General features: G+C 37.0%; 1 protein-coding gene across 1 annotated transcript in view; it reads right to left on the reverse strand.

Annotated features, from left to right (window-relative positions):
- Nucleotides 1-23,442, reverse strand: part of phc2a (polyhomeotic homolog 2a (Drosophila)) — a 43,937-nt gene that overhangs the window by 10,364 nt on the left and 10,131 nt on the right. Inside the window, exons 2-9 of the mRNA XM_053642583.1 lie at nucleotides 16,686-16,954; nucleotides 13,904-14,044; nucleotides 12,125-12,202; nucleotides 9,915-10,079; nucleotides 8,484-8,636; nucleotides 8,077-8,392; nucleotides 1,110-1,432; nucleotides 845-1,016 (exon numbers count right to left, since the gene is read on the reverse strand). Coding sequence (XP_053498558.1) covers nucleotides 845-1,016; nucleotides 1,110-1,432; nucleotides 8,077-8,392; nucleotides 8,484-8,636; nucleotides 9,915-10,079; nucleotides 12,125-12,202; nucleotides 13,904-14,044; nucleotides 16,686-16,898 — 1,561 coding nt within the window. The 5' untranslated portion in view covers nucleotides 16,899-16,954. The remainder of the gene's footprint in view (nucleotides 1-844; nucleotides 1,017-1,109; nucleotides 1,433-8,076; nucleotides 8,393-8,483; nucleotides 8,637-9,914; nucleotides 10,080-12,124; nucleotides 12,203-13,903; nucleotides 14,045-16,685; nucleotides 16,955-23,442) is intronic.

The following is a 23,442-nucleotide window of genomic DNA, read 5'->3' on the forward strand; positions in this document are numbered from 1 at the left end:
AGTTGCTGCAGTAAAGCCATTTTCTGTACACCTTATCTTCTTTAAACTTGAACTTGATCCCCCTGAGCCCAGGCTGAAATCTTTTACACACACACAGCTTTTCCTGCATATTTTCAATCTTAATGTGTATCCAGGAAACCTAACAGTATTCATACAACAACAATATGTAATAAAGACATATATCGATATTTCAAACACAGCTTTCCTGACCCATGCTGGCCAGCTTGACATGATTAATGACATTTAATCTTTTAACCGAATGCACAAAAAAAGGCCTTTCTAGACTACGTCCTAAAACAATTAGGGATGATTGCTTTCATAAATGAGCAATTACTCATCTTTCATAATTGAATGTCTGAGTGCATAGGCCTCAGCTACACCTGCCAGACAGATAAAGTGCATCCACCTTTATTCCCAGAGCCCACTGGGAATAACAAAGCTGCGCCCCTCACCCTAATTATGGCAAAAGCTGTCACATTCTAGCAAGTGCCTTGACTGGACAATAGACACTGGGGCGTGACAGATCTACTCTTCCACTTGAGAGGAGAGACAAGAGCAGGGAGGGCTTTTTTGTTTAGCATGGCAAGCCTACAGATGGCTGTGACACAGTAGCTACTGTGCCTCCTGGCCATTTAGACCAAGCTTGGCGCTGTCGTGATTTTAGTTTGGGGTTTTTTCTTACACAGATTAATGTTCTTTATCAATTGTATTTGTTGTGACTTTATGATATGCATTAGGAATTGTAGAAATCCAGTTTAACTTAGCTGTTCCATCTTCAACTAATCAAATTAAAAATCATTTTATTTATAGATATGGAATTCATAGACATAGAATATAGGACTACCTTCTGTGTTCACTGTAAGCTGGCTGTGATCATACAAGCATTGTTCAACCCGGGCTGGCTCTTGCGTTGGTTGGGATAGCATCTGCTGCTCACTTTGGCCAACGCAGTCGTCTTTTACTGCAGAAGAAACAGCGTTGTCCTTATCACCATTATCTTGCGTTGTCACTGCAGTCTGTAATTCAGCATCAGAACATGAAGCTCAGAAAGGAAGGCTAAATCAGTGAGCCATGTAAACAAGTCAGAAATATGTTTGAACCTGTCTTACTTGGGTTGTCGGAGGCTGGAAATGGAGGTTGACGGCCGTTAGCTTCACCTGTTTGACTTTGCTGGAATTTAATAAGGGAGACTGACCATTGAGCATCCTAGGACTCAAGGTCGAATGGAAGATAGCGGCTTGCTGAGCAGGTGGTTTGGGCAGAACAGGGATGGCACACTGTTGGCCTGCTAAAGCAGGTTGGATGGCCACGGTTTGCACGGCTTGGCCTTGGGGCTGGATGCTGGGCTTAGATTGAAGCTGAGATTGTTGCTGGATCACAAACTGCTGCTTTTGTTGTTGGAGCACTTGATGGGTCTGAATTTGTGCATATGCTAAAAACATAAACAAATTCAAAGTGAGCAGTTATATAAAATGGATTTTCATGTCCAAGACAAGAATTCAATTCTACTGAATGGTGACAAATACATAGCAAAGCCTATTCAAATACAGTAGAGACTACACAAATATAGTCAGCATACCAGTGGAAGCTGTAGGATGTCCTTCGACTTATTTATACACTGAGATTTTTTTAGCATACACCATGGATACACATTGGACCATACTGAAGATATTCTACTTAATTTAAATTTGTGTGCAAAGAAATTTAATCTATAGCAACAAGACATTCAGTATGTTCATTGTTAAAAGTAGTCAAATATAATATTAATAATGAAAAATGAACAAAATGATTTCACCCTTTTGCCTTTGTAACTGCCACCATATCTGGTCTGGAGACCAAGTGGGTTGTTATAAAACAGATTTTTAAAAAATATATTTGTTTTAACGTTTCCTACTTGTTCTTATTTTGATTTTTTATCATTGTCTTGTTGCAGGATATACACTCATTTCATTGTTCCATTTTTCTGGAATATATTTCTTTGGACTTAATTTGAAAAACAAAGATACATTTTCCTTTTTTCATTCAAAAACCATGGGGGGTGCAAACTTTTGCACTCAACTGCAGCTCGTTAGCTTTCATTGTGTACCCCACCCTCCATTACTCAAAAGTGGATTTCCTCCTTCATAAATAAATTCATAAATGAGTGTGATACTGTGGCAACAGGCACACACAAATACCACCATCATAATGAGGCCAAATCTTTTAGAAAGCAGTAGGGTGTACATTGCTTTCAGCTGGTACACCCACTCATTATAATGCTGGTGTTTTAAGCTCTATTCCTGCAGTGATGAAAACTAGCTAACTAGGTACAGCAGTTGAGAGTTTAATGGAAGTCAAAAGGGCAAAGCTGTGTTATACTATAAAATATATTCTTTGCCTTTCTTATTGCCATTCACTTAAAGCAATCAAATCTCACTTTGATTAGAACAAGAAAAATATGAGGTCTTTATTTATTTATTTATTTATTTATTTATTTATTTATTTATTTACCTACTTACTTACTTATTTTTGAACCTGAGATGCTAGCATTTGCCCGGGCGAGTGAGAGCTTTGAATCAATATGAACAGGGCTGGATTAAAAATGAGGCAGAGCACTTAGTGCTGTGTTTTGGACCTGACGCCTGAGGGATCCCCTGAGGTGGTGCTTTCATTGTTCAGCAGTGTTGACTTAATGGGTTAATGGGTTCATTTGGCAGTGTTTAGCTCTCTATACTGTCAGCTTCATAAAGAACATCACATCCAACTGTAAAGCACCAGGTGTATTTATTACTATATTTACCAAAAGCAGATTACCTCTTCTGTCCTTAAGTCATCCTCTGGTAGCCTTTTTTTGTGCTATGTACATGGAATGTCAATCACGTTGGAATCATCTTAAGAGATAAATCTATCATATTTGAAACTAAATTATTTCGGTTATTTCTGACTGCTGCTTCAGACTGGAATATGTGATATATTCTAACACTGCATCATTTCACATCGTACACATTTGGCATCACGATGTGGGGTAACACTGCAAAAGTACTGCTTAACCCTGCTTCATAACCCGGGGTACAAATCGGTGCTAACTCTACTTCTAAATAACTAGAGTGTGAAAGGGTCTTCTGCCTGGGGTTAAAAGCAGGGTGTGAAAAGCCCTTGAGATGCTGGCTGTGTATATACATGAATCATACCTTTGATACAGAATGTGCATGATGTTCTGGATCGAATGGGATGTATCTTTAGACATGGAAGGCTTAAGTTGCATGCATGTCAATAAATAATTGCCTCCTGTTCTTTAGGCACCCAGCCTGGAACCTTTTAAAGAAAAAGGTAAAGTCTGTAGGACTTCCTGACTCGGTGGGAAAATGCCAGAGAATAGCAATTAATTTTCACTATATGTGTTATGTTTCAGTGAAAATAGAAACAGTAGCAGTACAAAAAAAAAGTCTACCCTTATAGTTTATCCTTGTGGTTGCACTAAGGGTCACTCCAGATTTCCTTACTAGAAATGCAACCAAAGATTAACACGGTTATTCACTGAGTACACTATAATACTTTTAAGTGTAAGCTTAAATATTGTTTTCATATAGACTTGACTGACACTCCTGAACGTCTTGTGCTTCTGCATATATGGCACAGTAGTATATGAGTATGCAATATATGATATGCTCAGCTCTTCCAACCACCTAAGCGTGCTTACTCTATAGAGCTGTTCTCATATCTAGGCTCTGGGGGGATCAGTGGCAAAAACGTCTGGTCCTGCTTAGAGTTCACTCCAATCATGGTCCAAATGCTATAGTGTGGTTTATGCTGCTGGCTATAAGCTTTTTTATGTTTAATGAGTTCCTCATGAAGAAAATATGGGTTGTACAAAATGCCCCTTTCCACACACATCTCTGTAGATTCACTGTGTTAGTGTTTCTGAAGGCACTTCCTCTCTAAACTTAGTACATACACTATGTTAACAGTCCACTTTTTTTTTTGGGTGAGCCAGGAAGGAACTGGCCGGGGTTTATTGTGAGTGAAGTTATAATATTGTAATACAGTTCACCAAGCAATTTACTATACACTTATGAAGAGATTATTAGGTATTTAATCTTACAAAGCTTTTGTGGATCTTTCTGTTAGGTTTCTTTAACAAGTTAGATGATTATACTTGATGACCACCTACACACACATTTCACATAATCATATGTGATAATGTTTTTTTCACATATCTGAATTAATGTGATTATGTGAAAAAATGTGTACGTGCAGCTCATGTAGTGTCCTACATGTAAAAAAAAAAAAAAAAAAAAAAACACAACATATAATCACAAACCAAAATGCTATTAATTTAACTTAAAATTTTATTTGATATTTTATTTAATTTATTTTTCACATGATTCGTGTAACTCATTAAATGAATCATGGGAAGAAAAAAAACACACACGTGTCCAAATATGAAAATATATGAAAGATAACATGTTATATGTCTAAAATGTATACATTTTTACATGTGAATCATGTCATTATTATTAACACGTGAAGTTTTTAGTCTTTAATCTTTAGGATAAATGCACTGAAAACTACTGAAATGCTGATTTTGCTCAAAAGCAATAAAGAGTATCATTGTCTAATCTTTTAAAATGTAGTCATCTGTATGTCTGTAACTCATTAAGTTGAAATACTGTGCTGTTCCTCTTTTAAGTTTATTCGACAGGAAATATGTCAGCATGATCCAGTACTTGCCACATGATCTGTAATGCTCCCTCAAAAATAACACCTCAAGCCTGCTTGTGGTTCCCGTTTAGACTTGTTCAGTGGAGTGTAACTGAGGCCTGGATTGTCTTGAGTGGCAGCTCACTGCTATTAATATGACCATGACTGATGATGTGTTATGAAAGTAATGGAACGAGTTTATGAAGCAGGAAGGAAGGCTGTGATATATATGAGTGTCAAGACTTTCACCTAGTTTGTTTTTAATTTCTGCTTTCAACTTGTGATTGAGTTTGCTATAAGATTGGTCAGTTTCTACTATCCTTCAAATTGCAAAAACGAATGTAACTATTAACCTTAGAGTTTATTACTTGTGCAAGTATTTCAGCTTAAAATACTTAGATATTGCAAACTACTTACATATAATATACATATACACATCATTCAATATGTATATTTAACACACACTTCTGAATGTTTCTGGTTTTTATTACCAAAATAATATGGTGCATCTTCGAGGCACTATTGCAATAGTTCTTTTCCAAGGGTTCTCAAACTTTCTGCAGTAAAAGGACCCATTTTGATTATAAAATAAATTTCACAGACCCCTTTAGTACAGATTTATTTTATGAAAACTAATCCAACCATTCAAATGAAAAAAGTATTAGGTTCATTACATAAATGTGTATAATAATATTTTTGGCTATTTACGGAGCTTTTTTCATTAATAACTTTCAACATCAGGTTTAAGTTGACATTATTTATAAGATTTTTTTTGTGGTTTGGATTAAACCCATTCAAATAGTCAATTCAACTGACCATTCAAACAGGATAATAACTTCAAGAACTCAATAATAATAAGCAGCTTGTAACCTTAGATTCTGGGGCAGGAAAACATTAAATAACAGCATAACCTCAAACAAAATGTAGTCAAGAGGTTATCATGCTTGACTATTGGATATCTAGTGAATTTTTAGAGTAAACCCATAATAGGCAGTCAAGACTTTGACAAGACTCGAATGAACTTGAACAAACTAGATATGTATACCAATTTACAATGAGAGAAACAATGTGTAGTGTGGTCTAAAAGGCAGCACCCCAGCACAGAAGAATAGCATAGCAACAGTAAGTCTAAAGGTAAAATAACCCTTAGCTGATATAATAGAACATCTTCCTCATGGTTTTATTTGCCTAATTTTTAAAGAAATTTGGCTGTTCAGTCTAGTTATGTAGCTAGCAAGATAAGATTAAACTTCTACACTATCACATCTTTTCTAAACAGGGAGCGGACTAAAGAACTCAGAATTCCGAACGGATTTTTTTTTTTAAAAAAGAAAAGACATTCAACTGTTTTCGTTTCCCATTGCCATTGTCACAGTGTGTGACACGATCACAGAAGAGGTATTATCATTAACAGTCCTGTCTGCTGCCCTTCCCCTAGTCAAAGACAAAACATTGATAAAGCGAGCATGGGACAGAGTGATTTCCGCCATAATGAGCCTCTGTGTTTGTTGCAGTTTCTGTTTTTGACCACTTGGAGAAATAGTAACTCTATGGAGCTAGACAGGGCACTGACAATTGCGTAACATTTAGAAAGGTGACCAAATCAGTGGGACATTGGTTTATATCTGCCAAATAGCAACACATCTTTAAAATGTTGGTAACTCAAAAAACAGGCCATTTATATTTCAGAAGAATTTAAAATGTATGTGGTTGTGAATGAGGACTTTATGAAGATTAATATTTGTTGAATGGCTGATATATAGTACTGTGCAAAAGTCTTTGGCACCCTATTTTTTTTTTTTTTTTAGTACAAACGTTGTTATAGATTTTTATTTTATGACTTTTTGATATCTTATCAAATCAGTACAAAAAAAAACAAAAACATTTTAGGTTCCCAAACATTAGTTTTCCAGCACAAAATTAAATGTTACAGAAAAATGTTTGTATGTTAGTAAAGAAAGTAGCATATTAATTGATAAGAGACACTTTTCGGACAAAAAAACATAATGAAGGCTGCTGGGTTTTGCTGTGAAAATAAGAAGCAAGTGCAACAGTCAAAGTCTCCAGAATAACTGTGGCTGATTCTGCAAGATGCTCAATAAAACTTACAGCTAATGTCCTTATAAAACTGCACTGACTGTACCTAAGACTACTAATACATTTTTTTTTAAGCAAATGGTCGTTACCCCAAATATGAGCTTTGTTTCATTTATAACTGTTTATTGCTCTTTATAGTATTATTTTTTGTAGAAACATTTAATTTCATTATTTCTGAAGGCATCTTTGCTCTACATGATTTCCTTGCATGTGACTAAGACTATTGCACAGTACTGTGTATGTCTGCCACTTGTGGCTTGTGATTTCCCCAACTGCAAAAGATCATTGACCCCCTGGCTAAGCTTCACAGACCCCTTAAGCCACTTTAACATCCACTCACATACACCATAAGGTTCATTTTCTATAAAAATGCAAGATATTTCAGTACTGCACACACATACACACAAACAGGGGGGAAAAAAATCACTTTCAGTGCAGACTAAAGCTAATTTTCGTTTCATTTTCTTTTTAGATTGGATTATCGTTACTCATTACTCCCTACACCTCTGTTACAGAAAATGATGACAAGTCAACGCTAAAAGACTGTTGGTGGCATGACTGTTCTTCTCTTAAACAGGGCTTTGCATGCTGAGAAAATAGAGAATGACACATAGAGCTCATGGGCACATATGCTACTCCTTTTCTCATAATGAAATGTATGGGTGTCAAAGTGACTCATGACTCATGACATGAATTCAGAATGCAATCCCTTAACATTATCTGTACATCTAGGGTAAATCTAAAGTTAAACATTTGCACAGAAGTCTTCGGTGTGTCTACCAATAACAAAGCGCTTGCATTGTTTGCAACTGTGGAGGCTCGTCTTTTCCAAATGGCATGTGGGGGAGATTTGTTCTCAAAGGTCACATAAGGCGGTACATCTGTCTCAGTGTTAAATGATATCCTTTGAGTGAGAATTGGGAGCATCTCTCTCTCTCTCTCTCTCTATCTATCTATCTATCTATTTCTCAGAGCAAATGTGGTGACATACAGCTATTGCTGCCCACCATGTCCTCTTTCAACCCAGACCTCAAGGCCAGCTGCTTTCCCACTCAGAGATTTTTTCCTTCTTTTCCCTCCTCTGTAGTCTCATGGAGCTAAATATCTAAAACATGCCATCTTTTACTAGAGGTCAAAGGGTTCCCTCTAACACAATATTCTTGCCAACAAAACGTACAATAAAAATATGTCTTCTTATGACATACTGTAATTTAATTTCATTTAATTTAACAGTAACAGTGCAGGATGGCAAAAAGATTTGAAATTCTGCATATTAATATGAGTTGATATCTTTCTTACCCGTATTGATGAGGGGATGGTTGCTTGCTGTACTCATGTTGTGGCTCACACTGATCACACGTGCACTCATCTCACTGACACCATCATTCATCTTTGCATGCTCTGATGAAGCATCCACCAAGCCGGTCTTCACTCCCTGCTGACCCTGGGCCTGAGCGCTGGGACTCTTTAGCTGGGGCACAGGCAAGCTGGGATGAGCCATCTGAGTTGCTCCTCCACTGCTTTGCTTGACACTGAGCCCGTGGAGTTGGGGCTGAGGGGTGGATGAGGAGGAGGCCACTGCCCCCTGCTGGCTACACAACACCAGGTTCTGCATCTGGGATGAGTGTTAGAAACATTTCAGCATTGAGATATGTTGTTTAGATATGTTGGTGTAGTTGTGTGGTTTCAGCAAAAGCTTCAGGTACCTGTGGGCTGGTTGACTGGAGGTGGACGGACTGCGACGAGGCCTCAGGCTGGATTGCAGCGACTGTGGCGGTCGGAGTGAGTATGAGCTGGGGGGACAAAGGAACAGCACGGCCTAGGCTCCTAGCTACTTGCACAAGGCTATTTTGCTGTGCCTGAAAATCATACCAAAATGTGCTGTTTTTGTCTATACATGAAAACACCACAGGACTATTGTGGTTTGGGCCTGTACAATAGAGTGGTGTAAATAATTTTTCGGTCTTGCCTTAATATTATGGAAAACATGGACTTATTACTGCTAAAATAGCATACACTATATAGTCATTTGAAAAAATAAGACCATCTATTTTAAAGATGCTATTTAAAGCAAACCGCATCATAAACTCAATAATAAACTGACAGGATCCAGTTGCACATTCTGCTATTACCTATTCATCCTTCATACTGTGGGATAATTTTCCAAATCCTTGTATATTTTATATCCTTGGACAATTTTCCAACAAAAATTGTTGATTTGACATTCAGGTTCTCATTTAATTTCTAAAATAGCTATGAGAAAGTTCTGGATTGAGTCAGTGTGGTAAATGTGGTTGACCAACCCAAGGACATGTCATGGATAAATTTCCACTATAAAATCCGGACATGCCTCGTGGTACTTATATTTCTACTCTATGAGCTAAAAAAAAAAAGAAAAAAGAAAAAAAAAAATCAGTTGGGAAAACACTTACACATACACTCACTAGAAACTGTCATTTAAACAAAAAAATATAAACAATAATAAAAATCTGCATCTATTATAACCTTATTATATAATAATAACAACAAACCCTGGAATATTTTATATAATGAATCACTAATGTACTCTGCAAGTACAGTAAAACTCTGATTTACTGAAGATTTGCATGTGTAAAAATGCACAAAAGCTGATTTACAGGATCTATGAAGGTCTGCATAGTCATATAAGCGGAATAGCATGTCTTGTATATTTTGTTTGTTTGCCTATGTCAATGCCAATTGATTCATTTTGTATTCGAAATGTGATTTGCTAAACCTGAATGGTGACAGTGAGGGCACATTATTACAACCAAAGGACAGGTATTAAATTTGTGGAAGGCTGCCAGGTTAGACAAAATACCACCAATTTATGCTCATTATATTAAGTTTCCTACAATTATGATTTATTATGATGCACACAAAACATAATTTAAGTATTGCTTCTGATGCCACTATTCAGTGTAAATTGTCTGCAACAGAAACACTAACTGTGCATGCAATTTCTCTGATTACGCACTCAAATTAATAAAAAAATTTTGGGCTCTTAGTAAATCAGGGCCTACATATGCATGCCTTATAACTTCATCTGTATGTTTCAATGGGTTACAATAATATTATTAAGGTTATGTTTATGTCAGTTTGTGTGATAATTGACCTACCATCTGTGCACGCAGGTACATCTGTGCCTGGCTGGCAGTGAAAGTAGGGGTGGATGAGTTCCCAAGGAGCACAGCCTGCTGGGTAATGCTGACCGGAGAGGCATTCACCCCCTGGGCTCTGTTGATGAGCTGAGCCGCAGCTGCAGGAGAGCTGGTCAGTTTGAGCTGGAGAAAAAGATGAGTGGAAGCTTAGTGTGTCAGTATAGAGCTCTAAGTTAAGGTCGATCATGATGGAAATTCCTGAGTACTACCCTTGAGACCGAGTCTTGTTCTTAACTGTGGCCACTTGATATCTTCCTACAAATGGTTAGACCTGCAGCTGTTTGTATTGATGTTGGCTCCTAACAGCAAGAAAGTTAGGCTGTACTCTGCCTCACTAATAATTTGTTTGAGATCAGTGGAATACTCCAACATCTTTTCCACGCGATGTCTATTTAGCACCACTTGTAAAAATGTATGTGTATATATATATATATATATATATATATATATATATATATATATATATATATATATATATATATATAAGATTCCTTTTAATGAGAAAACCAGTGAACACACTTAGAAGTCCAAAGGCAGTTGTTGGTGCAATCAGTAAATTATGCAAAAGAATACAGCTTTCATAAACTCTCCAATCAAATGTATTTGTGAGTTTTATTTAACAGCATAGTTTTGCTATGATGGTTAAGGACTACAATTGCCACGAACAGTTTTGCACTCAAGTCTCCATCAGTGAACAGTTGATAATACTGAAAATAGACTTCATGTGAAAACTATAATGAATTTCCTCGTTACACAATTGCACTTTTTGACCATGTAGTACACAGTTATAGAATGGAATTATTTATAACTGCACTATCCGGTGTCACACAGATGAGCATGGGTTCCCTTTTGAGTCTGATTCCTCTCAAGGTTTCTCAGAGAGTTTTTCCTTAGTCATTGACAGTTCTGGCTTGCTCATTAGGGATAAATTTACAAAGTTAAATTTATACCCTGAATTTATATATAGCTTATATATAGCTGTAAAACTTTGGGTCACTTTGTGGCAAAGTCCATTGTTAAAAGCTTTATAGAAAAAAACTTTAATTAAATAGAATTGTATTGAATTTAACATGGCATAGCTCAAACTAAACAAACAAATGCCTCAGTATCCATCTGAACATATAAAAAACAAAAAACCTCAGAAAAAGTGTAAGGAACCGGTAGTTGTTTTTTAAGGTATACTGAGAAACTACATATGTTTGTCTCACCCTAACTCCTTTATTGCTAGATTATAACAGCTATAGTTTTGAATTCGCATTATATAGTTGCACGTACTAAACAACTGCACTACAACTGCCTTTAGTCTTCCATTAAAAAGTCTCACTTTCAAGTCAACATGTCCACACTAGAATATTCCTTGAAAATACCAAACATTATAAACTGTCTGTTTCTAACTGAAATAACCAGAAATACCAAGAATCAAAAACGACATTCTTCCCCCACGTTTTCTCTGACGAATGACCTCCTTATTTACTTTTGGTGGACGGCCTCCTCTACACAGAGTCATGGTTGTGCCATATTGTGTGTGATGATGAAAGTTTGGGCATTATTTATAACCAAACCCTGATAAATACTCTTTACAGAACTTTTTACAGAAGTATTTTGATAACTCCTTGGTCTTCATGATGCTGTTTAGGTATCTTCTCCAAAAAATCTCTGGATTCCTCTAGGGACAGGTGTACTTATATATTGAGATTATGCAACACTTTAATTGTATCCAGGTCGACTCTATTCAACCAGTTATGTGATATGGAATGGCAACTGGTAGCACCAAAGCTAATTTATGGGTTTCATACTAATGCAGGGTGTATAATCCCAACTTTTAATAATCACAACTTTAATAATCACATTTTTAATTCTAAATAATTTTTCAAACATTTGCTGCCCTCTCCCCCCCCCCCTTCAATATTATAGGCTATTTTGTGTAGTTCATGGCATATAATGCCAATCAATTCCATTTCAGTTCAAGATTGTAACACTACAAAATGTGGAAAAATTCAAAGGGGTGAATACTTATGCAAGGCAATATATCATACTATGTGGGCCTTGTACAGCGGCACTATGTGGTTACAAAGCAGTATGCTGGAATGATACTGTTATTGTCATTTGCTGCAGGGAACTGAAGCCTTGTTGAAAGAGACATTAGTGCCAGGATTCATCATGCTTACAGTGGTCTGAGAGGACAAGGCCTGCTGAGATGCAGCTCCGTTCTGACTGCAGTTCTGTCTTCCTGCTACAATGCTGGCCTGAATAAGAGAGAGAAAATGTGTGAAAGAGAGAGGGGGTCATAAGTCAACTCCGACTCTCATTAATCAACATAAAGACTCCACACACAAAGTAAACAAGCATGGCAGGAAACAGATCTCTTCTCACAGCCTGGCATGCTACTCTACAGATCAAGCTAAAAGTGAATCATGCAATTATACAACACTGTTGAGCAGCTAACCAAAAATCTCACATTTTTTGTATTACATTTTTGAAACGGAAACATGATCTGATGTGCCTGAGGCTGAGCTTGATGAGCTTACAGTAGCAGCAAATGTGAAGCAAATAATTCTGTCTGGATTACGTAATGGTAATTGTCTTGTTTTCATTATCTGGAAGTACAGGATGTGGTTTTGCTAATAATAATTTTTTTTTTTATGTGTTGGGTGAGAGTGAGGCTTTGGGCAAAATAAACACGTGTGATAACATCCAGAGTTGGCACAGGAAATATCTAAATGTATCAGTAATAGCATTATAATTTTTTTTTCAAAGGAGTTATAATTAAACTGTATAACATATGCTTCCAAATATATAATTTATCTGTAGGGTTCAGCCCTGTTTTGAGCACTGTTTCATGCTCAAACACATTCAGCTCCTCGTTAATTGACTTCCTGTTTGGCAATCTCAACAACAAGCAAGCTGTTTGCCAGACCTTTGAGTAAAGATCCTACAGTGGAGGTTAAAGGGAATAATCTGTTTGGGTTTCATAAATATAAGTCAGGGAATCATTGACTTTAGGAACATAATGAAAACATGGTTCAAGGTAGTAATATTTCGTATGCTGGAAAATGTTCATGTATGTAACATTTCTGGAAAAATCATTATTTTCATCAAAAACATTTTTCTTTCAGTTTATTTTAAATAGAAGGAAAAAGCAAATAAACTACAGGGTGTCCCAAAATTCTCCATATATAGGGGAAATTAATTTAGTTTTCATATTTAGTTTATATATATATATATATATATATATATATATATATATATATATATATATATATATATATATATAAAAGAATGTATTGAAATCATTCTCAAGGCTGGATCAGGAATCTGTTACATCACACAAGGCACTGTTGCCAAGCTCATTAAAAAAAAAAAGCAGAAGAAAAAAAAAGAAGAAGAAAAAAAAAAACTGGATGTGTTGCGGACCAACCGAGAAGTGAACATTCACGAACATCCACTAATGAAGGCACAACTGACCTGGGTCTGGCAAACATAATCCCCTATGTATGGAGACTTTTGGGACACCCTGTAGAACTAGGCTCTATTTGGAACCCTATCTAAGGAACTCAGAGGAACAAATGTAGAAATTCTCTGGTTCCTTATTAGATAGGATTCCTAGGATAGCAAGACTTTAACTATCCAAAGAACCTTTAAGGGGCCTTTTTTGTCTCGAAGTGTACATTAATATATAAGCAAACTACAGTAAAACAACAATAATAACCATCATCATCTTAACATGGTCAGTACTTTACATATAGAAGAATGCAAGATTAAACAAAGTACTTTATAATGAAGCACATTAATTATTAGTAATTACTACACATTATAAAAAGTATATTAATACAGTTAATCAGTAAAGTATATTAATACAATTATTAATACAAGAGCTGAGGTCTGAGTACATTTGAATCTTTATTTAAGTGTGTGTGTGTGTGTGTGTGTGTGTGTGCGTGTGTAACCTGTTGCACTGCAGCTAAACTCAGGTGCTGTTGCTGGAGGGCAGCGGTCTGCAGCATGAGGTGTTGCTGCTGTGCTGCGTACATCTGCTGCAAGTACTGAGCTGCAGTACTGGGCTGCCTGTGCAGGGCCTGCTGAATCACCTGACACACACACAAACACACACACACACACACACACACACACAGAAGAAGATAAGCTCACATTCTTCTAAATTTTAATAATGCCTCATATGACTCTAATAATGTGCTATATATAACTGATAATGTATATAATGCTGTTATGCAGGCGTCACTATTCATATAATTCATTATACAGTATATTATGTATTCATACAGTATAATGCCCGCTGGTGTACCACACAACATATAACTACAAACAACCCACAACTAAGGGATGTCTCAATCACAAGATCCTTCAAGTGCACTGGAATGTTCGCTCCCTAAAAAATCCCACAATGCACAGCAAAAACTAGGGAGCATCGACGCTCACTATGTTCCCTTACTGGAAATGACGTCATATTTCCTGAAGCCTTTCAGCTCAAAAAAAAAAAAAGCTGGACGAACTCTCAGCCAACATCTACAAATGTAAGTAGCTTGTTATTGTTGTTGTAGCTCTCAAATAATTACTTACACTGGTGATTTTGAACTTTATTTGACGTTCTATATACAACTTTTAAGAGTTTAATTTAATTTTTTTTTTATCCACTAGCTAGCTATATTTACATGATATATAATGTCAGAAAGATATTGGTCCTGCCTGTTGTCGATAAATGCCAGTGGTGACGTTTTACACTGCAACTATGTAGTTATGTCACTGGAAATTGAGTTATCAGCGTCCCAATGTGTAGTGAATGTGTACACGATATACTGATTCATGACCTAGGGAGCGGATTGAGATGCGCCCATTATGAGATGGTTTAACAGAAGCACAGAGTGGGCAATATGATCACCTAAAAATCCACTGAATAATAATTACCTTTATACATTAAATAAGAATTTAACTTAACCTTAAACGTGATATGGCCTTTTATTTTGCACCATTAAGATATAAAATATTTTGAGCACAATTTTTTTTTGTCACTACATAAGCAGAAGACAACAGAAAATTGTTCTAAAAGACAAGACTAATGTGCTATCACTAAACTATAGAATAGAGGATTCTCCAAATTATACACCCAATACCTTTTGGGGCGGCTGTAGCTCAGGTGGTAGAGCGGGTTGTCCACTAATCGTAAGGTTGGTCCACATGCCACATGCCGAAGTGTCCTTGGGCAAGACACTGAACCCCAAGTTACTCCTGATGGCAAGTTAGCACCTTGCATGGCAGCTCTGCTACCACTGGTGTGTGAGTGTGTGTGTGTGAAAGGGTGAATGAGACACAGTGTAAAGCGCTTTGGATAAAAGCGCTATATAAGTGCACCATTTACCATTTACCATTTTGGAAATACAGTAATATAGCTGCAAGATAGTTTCAATAAAGTTTTACAGCTTAGATGATATTTTTCTTACTTGATAAGCTACTTGAATTCAGATGTTTCAAATATAACAGACAGCCCAATTCAGTTGTACAGGTCAGTCTCAGCATCACAATAACACATCATTTTTTGTCAAAACTGGATCAATGAATGACCACAACAACCAGATATGAAATCAGATGCCTGAATACATTTCCCAATGAATAGCTTTAATAATGTTCACAATCCTCATAGTGGGGTCTGAATGCAAAGCCACTTTATTTAAGCCATACAGACTGACCTTAATATTTTACAGAGAAATGTTTAAGCTCAACCCAACATCTCAATCTCAAAAAGTCTAAGATTTGTAATTATTAAAAGCAATCCAAAATTCATATATCTTAATAATACCAATGATCAGAACATTTCCACTTCAACAAATAGAAAATAATGATAAATTTAAATAAATGTAAAAGGGAAAAATGCTACGGAATGCATGCTTTGTCATATTATTGACTATTATTTGGCTCGTCTTATTATTTGATTATTATTTGACTTGTATTTTTATTTGACTGTAATCTGATTTGTTTTATTATTTGGCTATTACTTCTTATTTGACTTCTATTATTATTAGTTGACTATTAGTTGGCATGTCTTATTATTTGACTTTTTTTTTTTTTTACTATTGTTAGACATCATGATTTGATTGCAATCTGATTTGTCTTAATATTTGACTGTTATTTGACTTGTATTACACTGTTGTCTATACACTGTTTATAAGTTTATATCTGTTTATAGGGTGCTTTATAGGTGGACCTAATTAATATAATGCAACATTATTAACACAGGTTAATTATAAAATATTAATAGGGAACTGTGAAAAAGTAACCTGCTCATATATTTAAAAAATAAATAAATAAAAATCCCTAATACTTTCTTTCATCTGTTAGGGTGCTCCACTAACATTCAGAGATGGAAAACTAAAGAGTAATGTTGGTTGTCTGCCTATAGAGGGCAGCAGAGGTGCATGACATGAAGTTGGTTACTAGCAGAGTCCTTCTTTTTAAAAAGCGAACTTTTCTTTCACAAATATTATATAGTTCCCAAATATAAAAAGTTCAGACATAAAGCTGGCCACCTACATGGAGAAATAAGAAGAACTTGCTTACAGCTGAACTTAAACCAAAAGCATTCAGCTTCTCATTTTGATAAAACCATAAGATCAAGGTGTAGAACCATCATTCTAACATGAAATCACTGGTTGTACTATATGGAAACCTTTTACTCATGAGTTTAGCTGAAACTTAAGTGTGTATTGTGCACCCTACCTGTACCGTCTGTCTGTCAGGGATTCCTCCATACACTGATATCTGTGGCAGAGTCTGCTGTCTGCTGCTGGCACTGACACTGGAACTGACACTGGAGCTGACATACATCATTCCCTGGCTGTTGCTGTTGATGCTGGCGCTAGAAGTGATGATGGGGTTGCTAGAGGCAGGAGCACTGGAGCCAGGGCTCACAAAGGCCTGCTCCCTCTCCATGGCAGCCCTACGCCCTCCTGTGCTCGATCCACGAATGCTGCTTCTCTGTCCAACACCTGACACACACATAGAAGAAACACAAGCATGAGTGGAGACCTAGAAATTGGGCAACTGCTGCATGAAACATTGATCATTTTTTGATTAAAACCCAAATTCCTCAGGCAGCACACAATTTAACTTAACCAATTTAACAATTTAACCAGGCACAAAAGTAAATAGTTTTCCGAATTTAGTATCCAGTCAACATTTTCTTTATCCAAAACATCACCACCCCAAATTTAAGTGTATTGTACTGTAGGTGTTAAATATCTAGAATATAAAAATAAATAAATAAATATATGTACAACCCCAATTCCGAAAATGTTGAGTCAGTATGGAAAATGCTAATAAAAACAAAGATGAGTGATTTGTAAATGTACTTTGACTTGTATTTAAACAAAAAATGTATAAAGACAAGGTATTTCATGTTTTACCTAATCAACTGCATAGTTTTTTTGAAGATAAATGTTTATTTTGAAATTGATGCATGCAACATGTTCCAAAAAAGTTTGGACGGGACAATTTGGGACTAATAGCGATGTGACAAGTTGAAATAAGAAGGTGATGTGAAACAGGTGAGGAAATCGTCTAATCATAGTATATAAGGAGCCTCCAAAAAAGGCGTAGTCCGTCAAGAGCAAGGCTGGGTTGAGGCTTGCCAATCTGCCAACAGATGCGTCAGCGAATAATCCAACAGTTTGAGAACAACATTCCCCAAAGACAAATCGGTTGGATTTTGGGCATTTCCCCTTCTACAGTGCACAATATAATTAAAAGATTCAAGGAATCCGGTCAAATCTCGGTGCGTAAAGGGCAAGGCCGAAACCCACTACTGAATGCGCATGATCTCCGATCCCTCAGACGTCACTGTCTTAAAAACTGTCATGAGTCTGTAATGGAGATCCTGACATGGGCTCGGGAATATTTTGGTAAATCTTTGTCAGTCAACACCATTCGCCGCTGCATCCACAGATACAAGTTAAGGCTTTACTATACAAAGCAGAAGCCATACATCTCTACTGTCCAGAAGCACCGCGACTTCTCTGGGCTTGGTCTTATCTGAGATAGACAGTGGCACAGTGGAATCGTGTTTTGTGGTCCAACGATTCAACGTTTCAAATACTTTTTGGACAAAACAGCCGTCGTGGCCAAAGAGGAAAAGGATCATCCAAGGTGTTATCAGCGTCAGGTCCAAAAGCCAGCGTCTGTCATGGTATGGGGGTGTGTCAGTGCCCATAGCATGGGTAACTTGCACATCTGTGAGGGCATCATTAATGAAGAAAGATATGTACACATTTTGGAGCAACATATGCTGCCGTCCAGAGCAGGACAACGCCAAACCACATTCTGCCCGGATTACAAGCGCATGGTTGCGTAAGCATAGAGTATGCGTGCGAGCATGACCTGCCTGCAGTCCTGACCTGTCTCCGATTGAGAATGTGTGGTACATTATGAATTGCAAAATAAGACAATGAAGGCCCTGTACAGTTGTGCAGCTGAAGAAATGCATAATGGATGAATGGGGGAAAATTCCGCTTGCTAAACTTAACCAACTGGTGTCTTCAGTGTCCAAACGCTTAATAAGTGTTATTAAAAGAAAAGGTGATGTTACACAGTGGTAAACAGTTGACTGTCCCAACCTTTTTGGCATGTGTTGCAGTCATCAGATTTGAAATGAGTGTATATTTTCAAAAATAAATTAAATTCACAAAGGAAAACAACAAATAATGTGTTAATAATGTGTTTTCGATATAGTACAGGGTGAACTGAATTTTCAAGTGACTCTTTTTGTTTGTTTTTTGCATTTTCCATACTGTCCCACCTTTTTTGGAATTGGGGTTATATTAATTAATCTATTCATTTATATTCAGTAACCACTTTGTCTTAGTCAGTGGTTAAGCCTGTCCCAGGAATACTGGCTGTGAGGCAGGAATACACCCTGGATGGGACACCATGCACACACACATTTGCATACTCATACACACAAGGTGTGACACAGGGAGACATGTCAAACTCCACACAGACAGTAAGTAACCCAAGCTCTAGATCGAACCATGGACCCTGGAGTTGTGAGACGGCAATGCAAGCAGCTGTACTACCGTGCCACCCTAACACAGTCTCAGAAACATGCCAGAAGACTACTTTAGCCATGTGTATATACATGTCTTCATTTACAGACTACATAAACACACCTTTTTTTGGGTGAACAGCACTCTAAAATTTCCCTCCAAATTATCCACCCTGCTATACTGATGACAGGCTTCTACAGTTTTCTTCTTCCTCATTTTCACCAACAGTCTTCACAAAACTTTAGCTTGTTAGCTGGGCTCTTCACCACATTTCAATGAAGCATCTTGAGTACCCCCCACCCCCCCACCCCCATTTTGCTCCTCATTAAAAATACTCACACGCATGCTGTCTTTCCTGTCGCTGCTTGACCTGGTATTTTCCACACCAAATGGTGAACCTAAACTAAGCGAAACTAAGAACAGACATGCCAGATAAATCACTTTATGGCAGCAGGTAAACTTAGGTAAATTAAGAAAACACGCTAGACAACTACTATAAGAATCAGACCCAATTACATGGAATAGGGTCTGATTCTTATAGTAGTTTTCTAGCGTGTTTTGTACACAAAACACAAAAAATATTGTGCTAATTTCAAACTTCAAACATCTTGTACATTTGCAAAAAGTCATATTTATTCCTGCCTAGTTTGTTGACTTCACCTGGCTACACTTTTGATCAAGCAACAATAATTTGTTATCAGTTAAGAGTTAGTCAATGGACTTGATTTAAGTATGGTTTCTTTTCTGCTGTCTGGTTGTTTATGTTCAGAGGAGCTGTTTTCCTGCCATAAAACACAGTAAGTGTGCTATCGCTTTGGCTGTGAGAGCGCTAACCCCTGCTGTCCAGGCTGACCCATGAGATTAGAAAACACCAACTCAGGTTACCTGCAAATCAGATGTTCTGCTGTCGCTAGAAGGAAACTTGAGCAGCATGAATCACGGGTTTCTAGCACCTCTGAATCACTAAACTCACACAATGAATGGGGTGATAGACAGCAAACAAGCAGGTTGCTTTAGACCAGGGGTTCTCAAACTTTTTTGCAGTCAGGGACCCCTTTAACATTAAACTAAATTCTACTGAATTCCTCAGTACAGATTTATTTTATGGATGTAATCCATTTACTCAATGTGTACACATAAAATCCATGGGGCCATAGAGATTTTTTATTCCTGAACTTTTTACTGACAAAACACATTAGGTCTAAGTTGACAATATTTATTGGCTGCGTGGTTTTGAGGTCTGAACTTTGATAAAGGCAGCTTGTGATTTCCACCAGCACCTTGTTCTTGTGTTTTTCTGTCATATTGTCATATATCAGGAAACTCTGGACTCCAGTTCCCATCAGCCACTGCACTACATGTCACATGACCACCTGCACCTGATTCACATTTTGGTAATGAGCACACTTGTGTATATATACCCATGTTTTGCACAGTTTCTTGGTCTTTCATTTGTCTTAGACTTTTGTGTTCCATGTTCCCATGTTTTGTTTCATGCCACAGTATTTTGCCTAGTTGTCTTAGTGTCTTTGTGTTGTTGTTTGATTGTTTAAATAAATGTTATATATCTGCGATTGCTTCCGAACCCATCCTTGATTTGTGACACATCATAATGTGATGAATACATGCCTTGGGTTGATTAAATCTTAACATAGTTCTATAGAAGTGTTTGTATCGATGTCAAATCCAAGCTGAATTAAAATTGTTCTAATCACACATACAGGTGCTAGGTCAAGCAACTGAAATGATGCAAACTTCATAAGAATTCAAACAAGTGATGGCATTGGTGTATATTACACTATCAGAAAATAAAGTGTTCCTTTTTGTATAGTTAATAGTTCTTTGTTTGGTAAAGTGATTCTACTTGGACCACTCTCTGAAAAAATATCTCTGTTGTTGAGTTCTACATAGAGCCATTAAGGGTTCCCACAGACAAATAAACAAACAAACAAAAAAACCCCTATTTAGTGCTCTAGATTTAGCTTTTGGTGTAGAAAGTACAAAGTATCAATAATGCACTTAACCATTTTTAGGGCATATGGAATGACTTGTTACACTTGTAACAATTAAGTGGAAGATAGCAGTTTCATGTTTTCTTGCTTTTAGCTATTTATTCTGATTATGCTACTGCACTCTGAATGTTTTGTTCACATTAACATAAGCATTAGTAAAGTAGTTCTACTTGCTCTGGAACCTTGGTGATGACATTGGATTTTATTGGATTTCATATGAATGAAGTTGGAACAAAATGTACGACTGCTAACTCCACCCCTAACCCTACGCTATGTATAAAATATTTACTGTAAAATATACATTAATTTACTGACAACAGCGTTTTTGTCCAAAGCAACTTAAGACTGAGGCAAGATACAACTGAGCAGTGAAGGTTTAAGGATCCAACCTAAGCAGCTTGGTGATGCTGGGATTTAAACTCATAACCTTCTTATCTGTAGCTCCAAAGCCTTAACCTTAGCCTTAGCTATTAGATATCACACTATGCAATGGGTTTTTGTTTTAGTTTACTGTAAATCAATGCATTACCCAATCATTTACAGTGCAATCTGTAAAGTAATGAAACAATATTTTACTGGAAAATAAATACCGTAATCTACCAGCAATGTTTACAGTATATCCTCAAAACCCTTGAAAGCTTTCACTCAAATGGAATTCCTAGTAATTTCTACCATACCTATTATGTTGACTTCTTCTCATCACCCCAATCATCTAGTCTAGCTCACCAACACTGAAGGTTGCATGTACACTAAAGAGGCTTTTGTTGGAGTAGTAACAGCTGTTCTGTGATTGTTGGGCCATTTTATGATGTATCATGATGTATTACGCCAAACGTCCTGAAGACGTATGAGTCAACAGGATTCGTGGCTCAGTCTTGTCTGAAATGCGGTCGTGTATACTTTGTTACACTGTTTTGGCATGCATTTGGCATTGGGAAACGTTCTTCACAAAAGGATCATGAAGCAAGGAAGATGGCTGCTCCACTGAGAATCAGTCAAACATATCAGTCATTCAGATTCATTTAAAAGTTTTATGATATGGATTTCTAGGAGTTTCTTTGCACAGCCAACTATGAAACTATGAGGAATAAAAGATTGTGTAACAGAAAAAGTGCAATATAATACAGCAATATAAAATTAACTCAAGATCTTTTTGTTTCTAGGGAAGTAAAATTGTATCTAGCAAAATTTCCACCAACAGTGACACATATGAGTAGAGCATAAGTAACTATCTCAGTAGCCAGACAGCCTGTCTTACATCCATTTACTCCTCATGGCAGATCAGCTGTGTGTAGTTAAATCCACTCTCTTATTCTTATCTGAGCCCCAACTCCTCCCATTACAGAAGACTGAGAAGAGACCTCATATATTCATTACATTAAACTTCAAAGACCAGCATGGACACCGAAATGGGGGAAGTTGAGTTATTACAGAAATTATCACAGAAAACTACAGTTGGTGGGTATACCAGACCAAGAGCTCGTTTTCTTTTATCCAATAACATACCAGCTAGACCAACATCAGCACTCCAAAAGACCCAAACGGGAATGGATATCTTCTCATATGTCCAGATCCTTCCAAAATCCCAAAATCCCATGATCTGAGCCATATAAAAAATTCTTTAAAAGCTGCTTTTAAATCCAATTGGCTTATTCAAGTCTATGGACACAGAGCAAAGCGTAACAAAGTGTAATAAAGGGCTGAGGTAAGGTAAAGAGACAGGCTTTCTCTCTCTCATCTCTAAATTGAGACCATCAGGCCATTTGTTTTAATTAGTGCCAATTTATTGAAGCAATTCAACATGAAACATTTCAAGTACATTATCAAGTCTCTTCTTAAAAGAGACATACATCTCCTTTCCATCGTTCTTTCACCCTTTCTCTTCATTATTTTTGGCTGACTGGCAATACAGACTACACATTATTCCAGTCAATTTGCCCTCTAGCCAGTATTAGTTAATGGTCCACTACTGACATTTATGGCAAGTGAATAATGTCTTTGTCCTGCACAAAAAGACACTGGAAAAGAACTGCCCCTCACCTGTTCCAGTCGTTTATCAACAGAATCACTGAATCAAACCTCCTGTCACTGACAATGATGATTTCTGCACAGGGAGTTGTCATATGTGTTTTGTTTTTTTCACTGCAACTTGCTGGTAGTGTGTCAAGCTAGAGGGCCAAAGAGTGGTTGCAACAGAGATGGGTCATTAGCCAAGACCACATCAAACAGACAGTGTTTCCTCAGGGTGGACTGACACCATATGGATGAGATATCTAATCTGTGCCTGCCTGGACAAGTTAAAGCTGCACTCTTCCTGTTAACCAGCTAACAGAACTGCAGAAACATAGGCATTATTACTGACTAATAACTGGCCACCATCCTGGGTCTCAGCATCAACCTGGTTGGCCAAATGGTCTTCCAGTG

Source organism: Ictalurus furcatus, chromosome 15 (genome assembly GCF_023375685.1).
Source record: "Ictalurus furcatus strain D&B chromosome 15, Billie_1.0, whole genome shotgun sequence".
Lineage (NCBI taxonomy): Eukaryota > Metazoa > Chordata > Actinopteri > Siluriformes > Ictaluridae > Ictalurus > Ictalurus furcatus.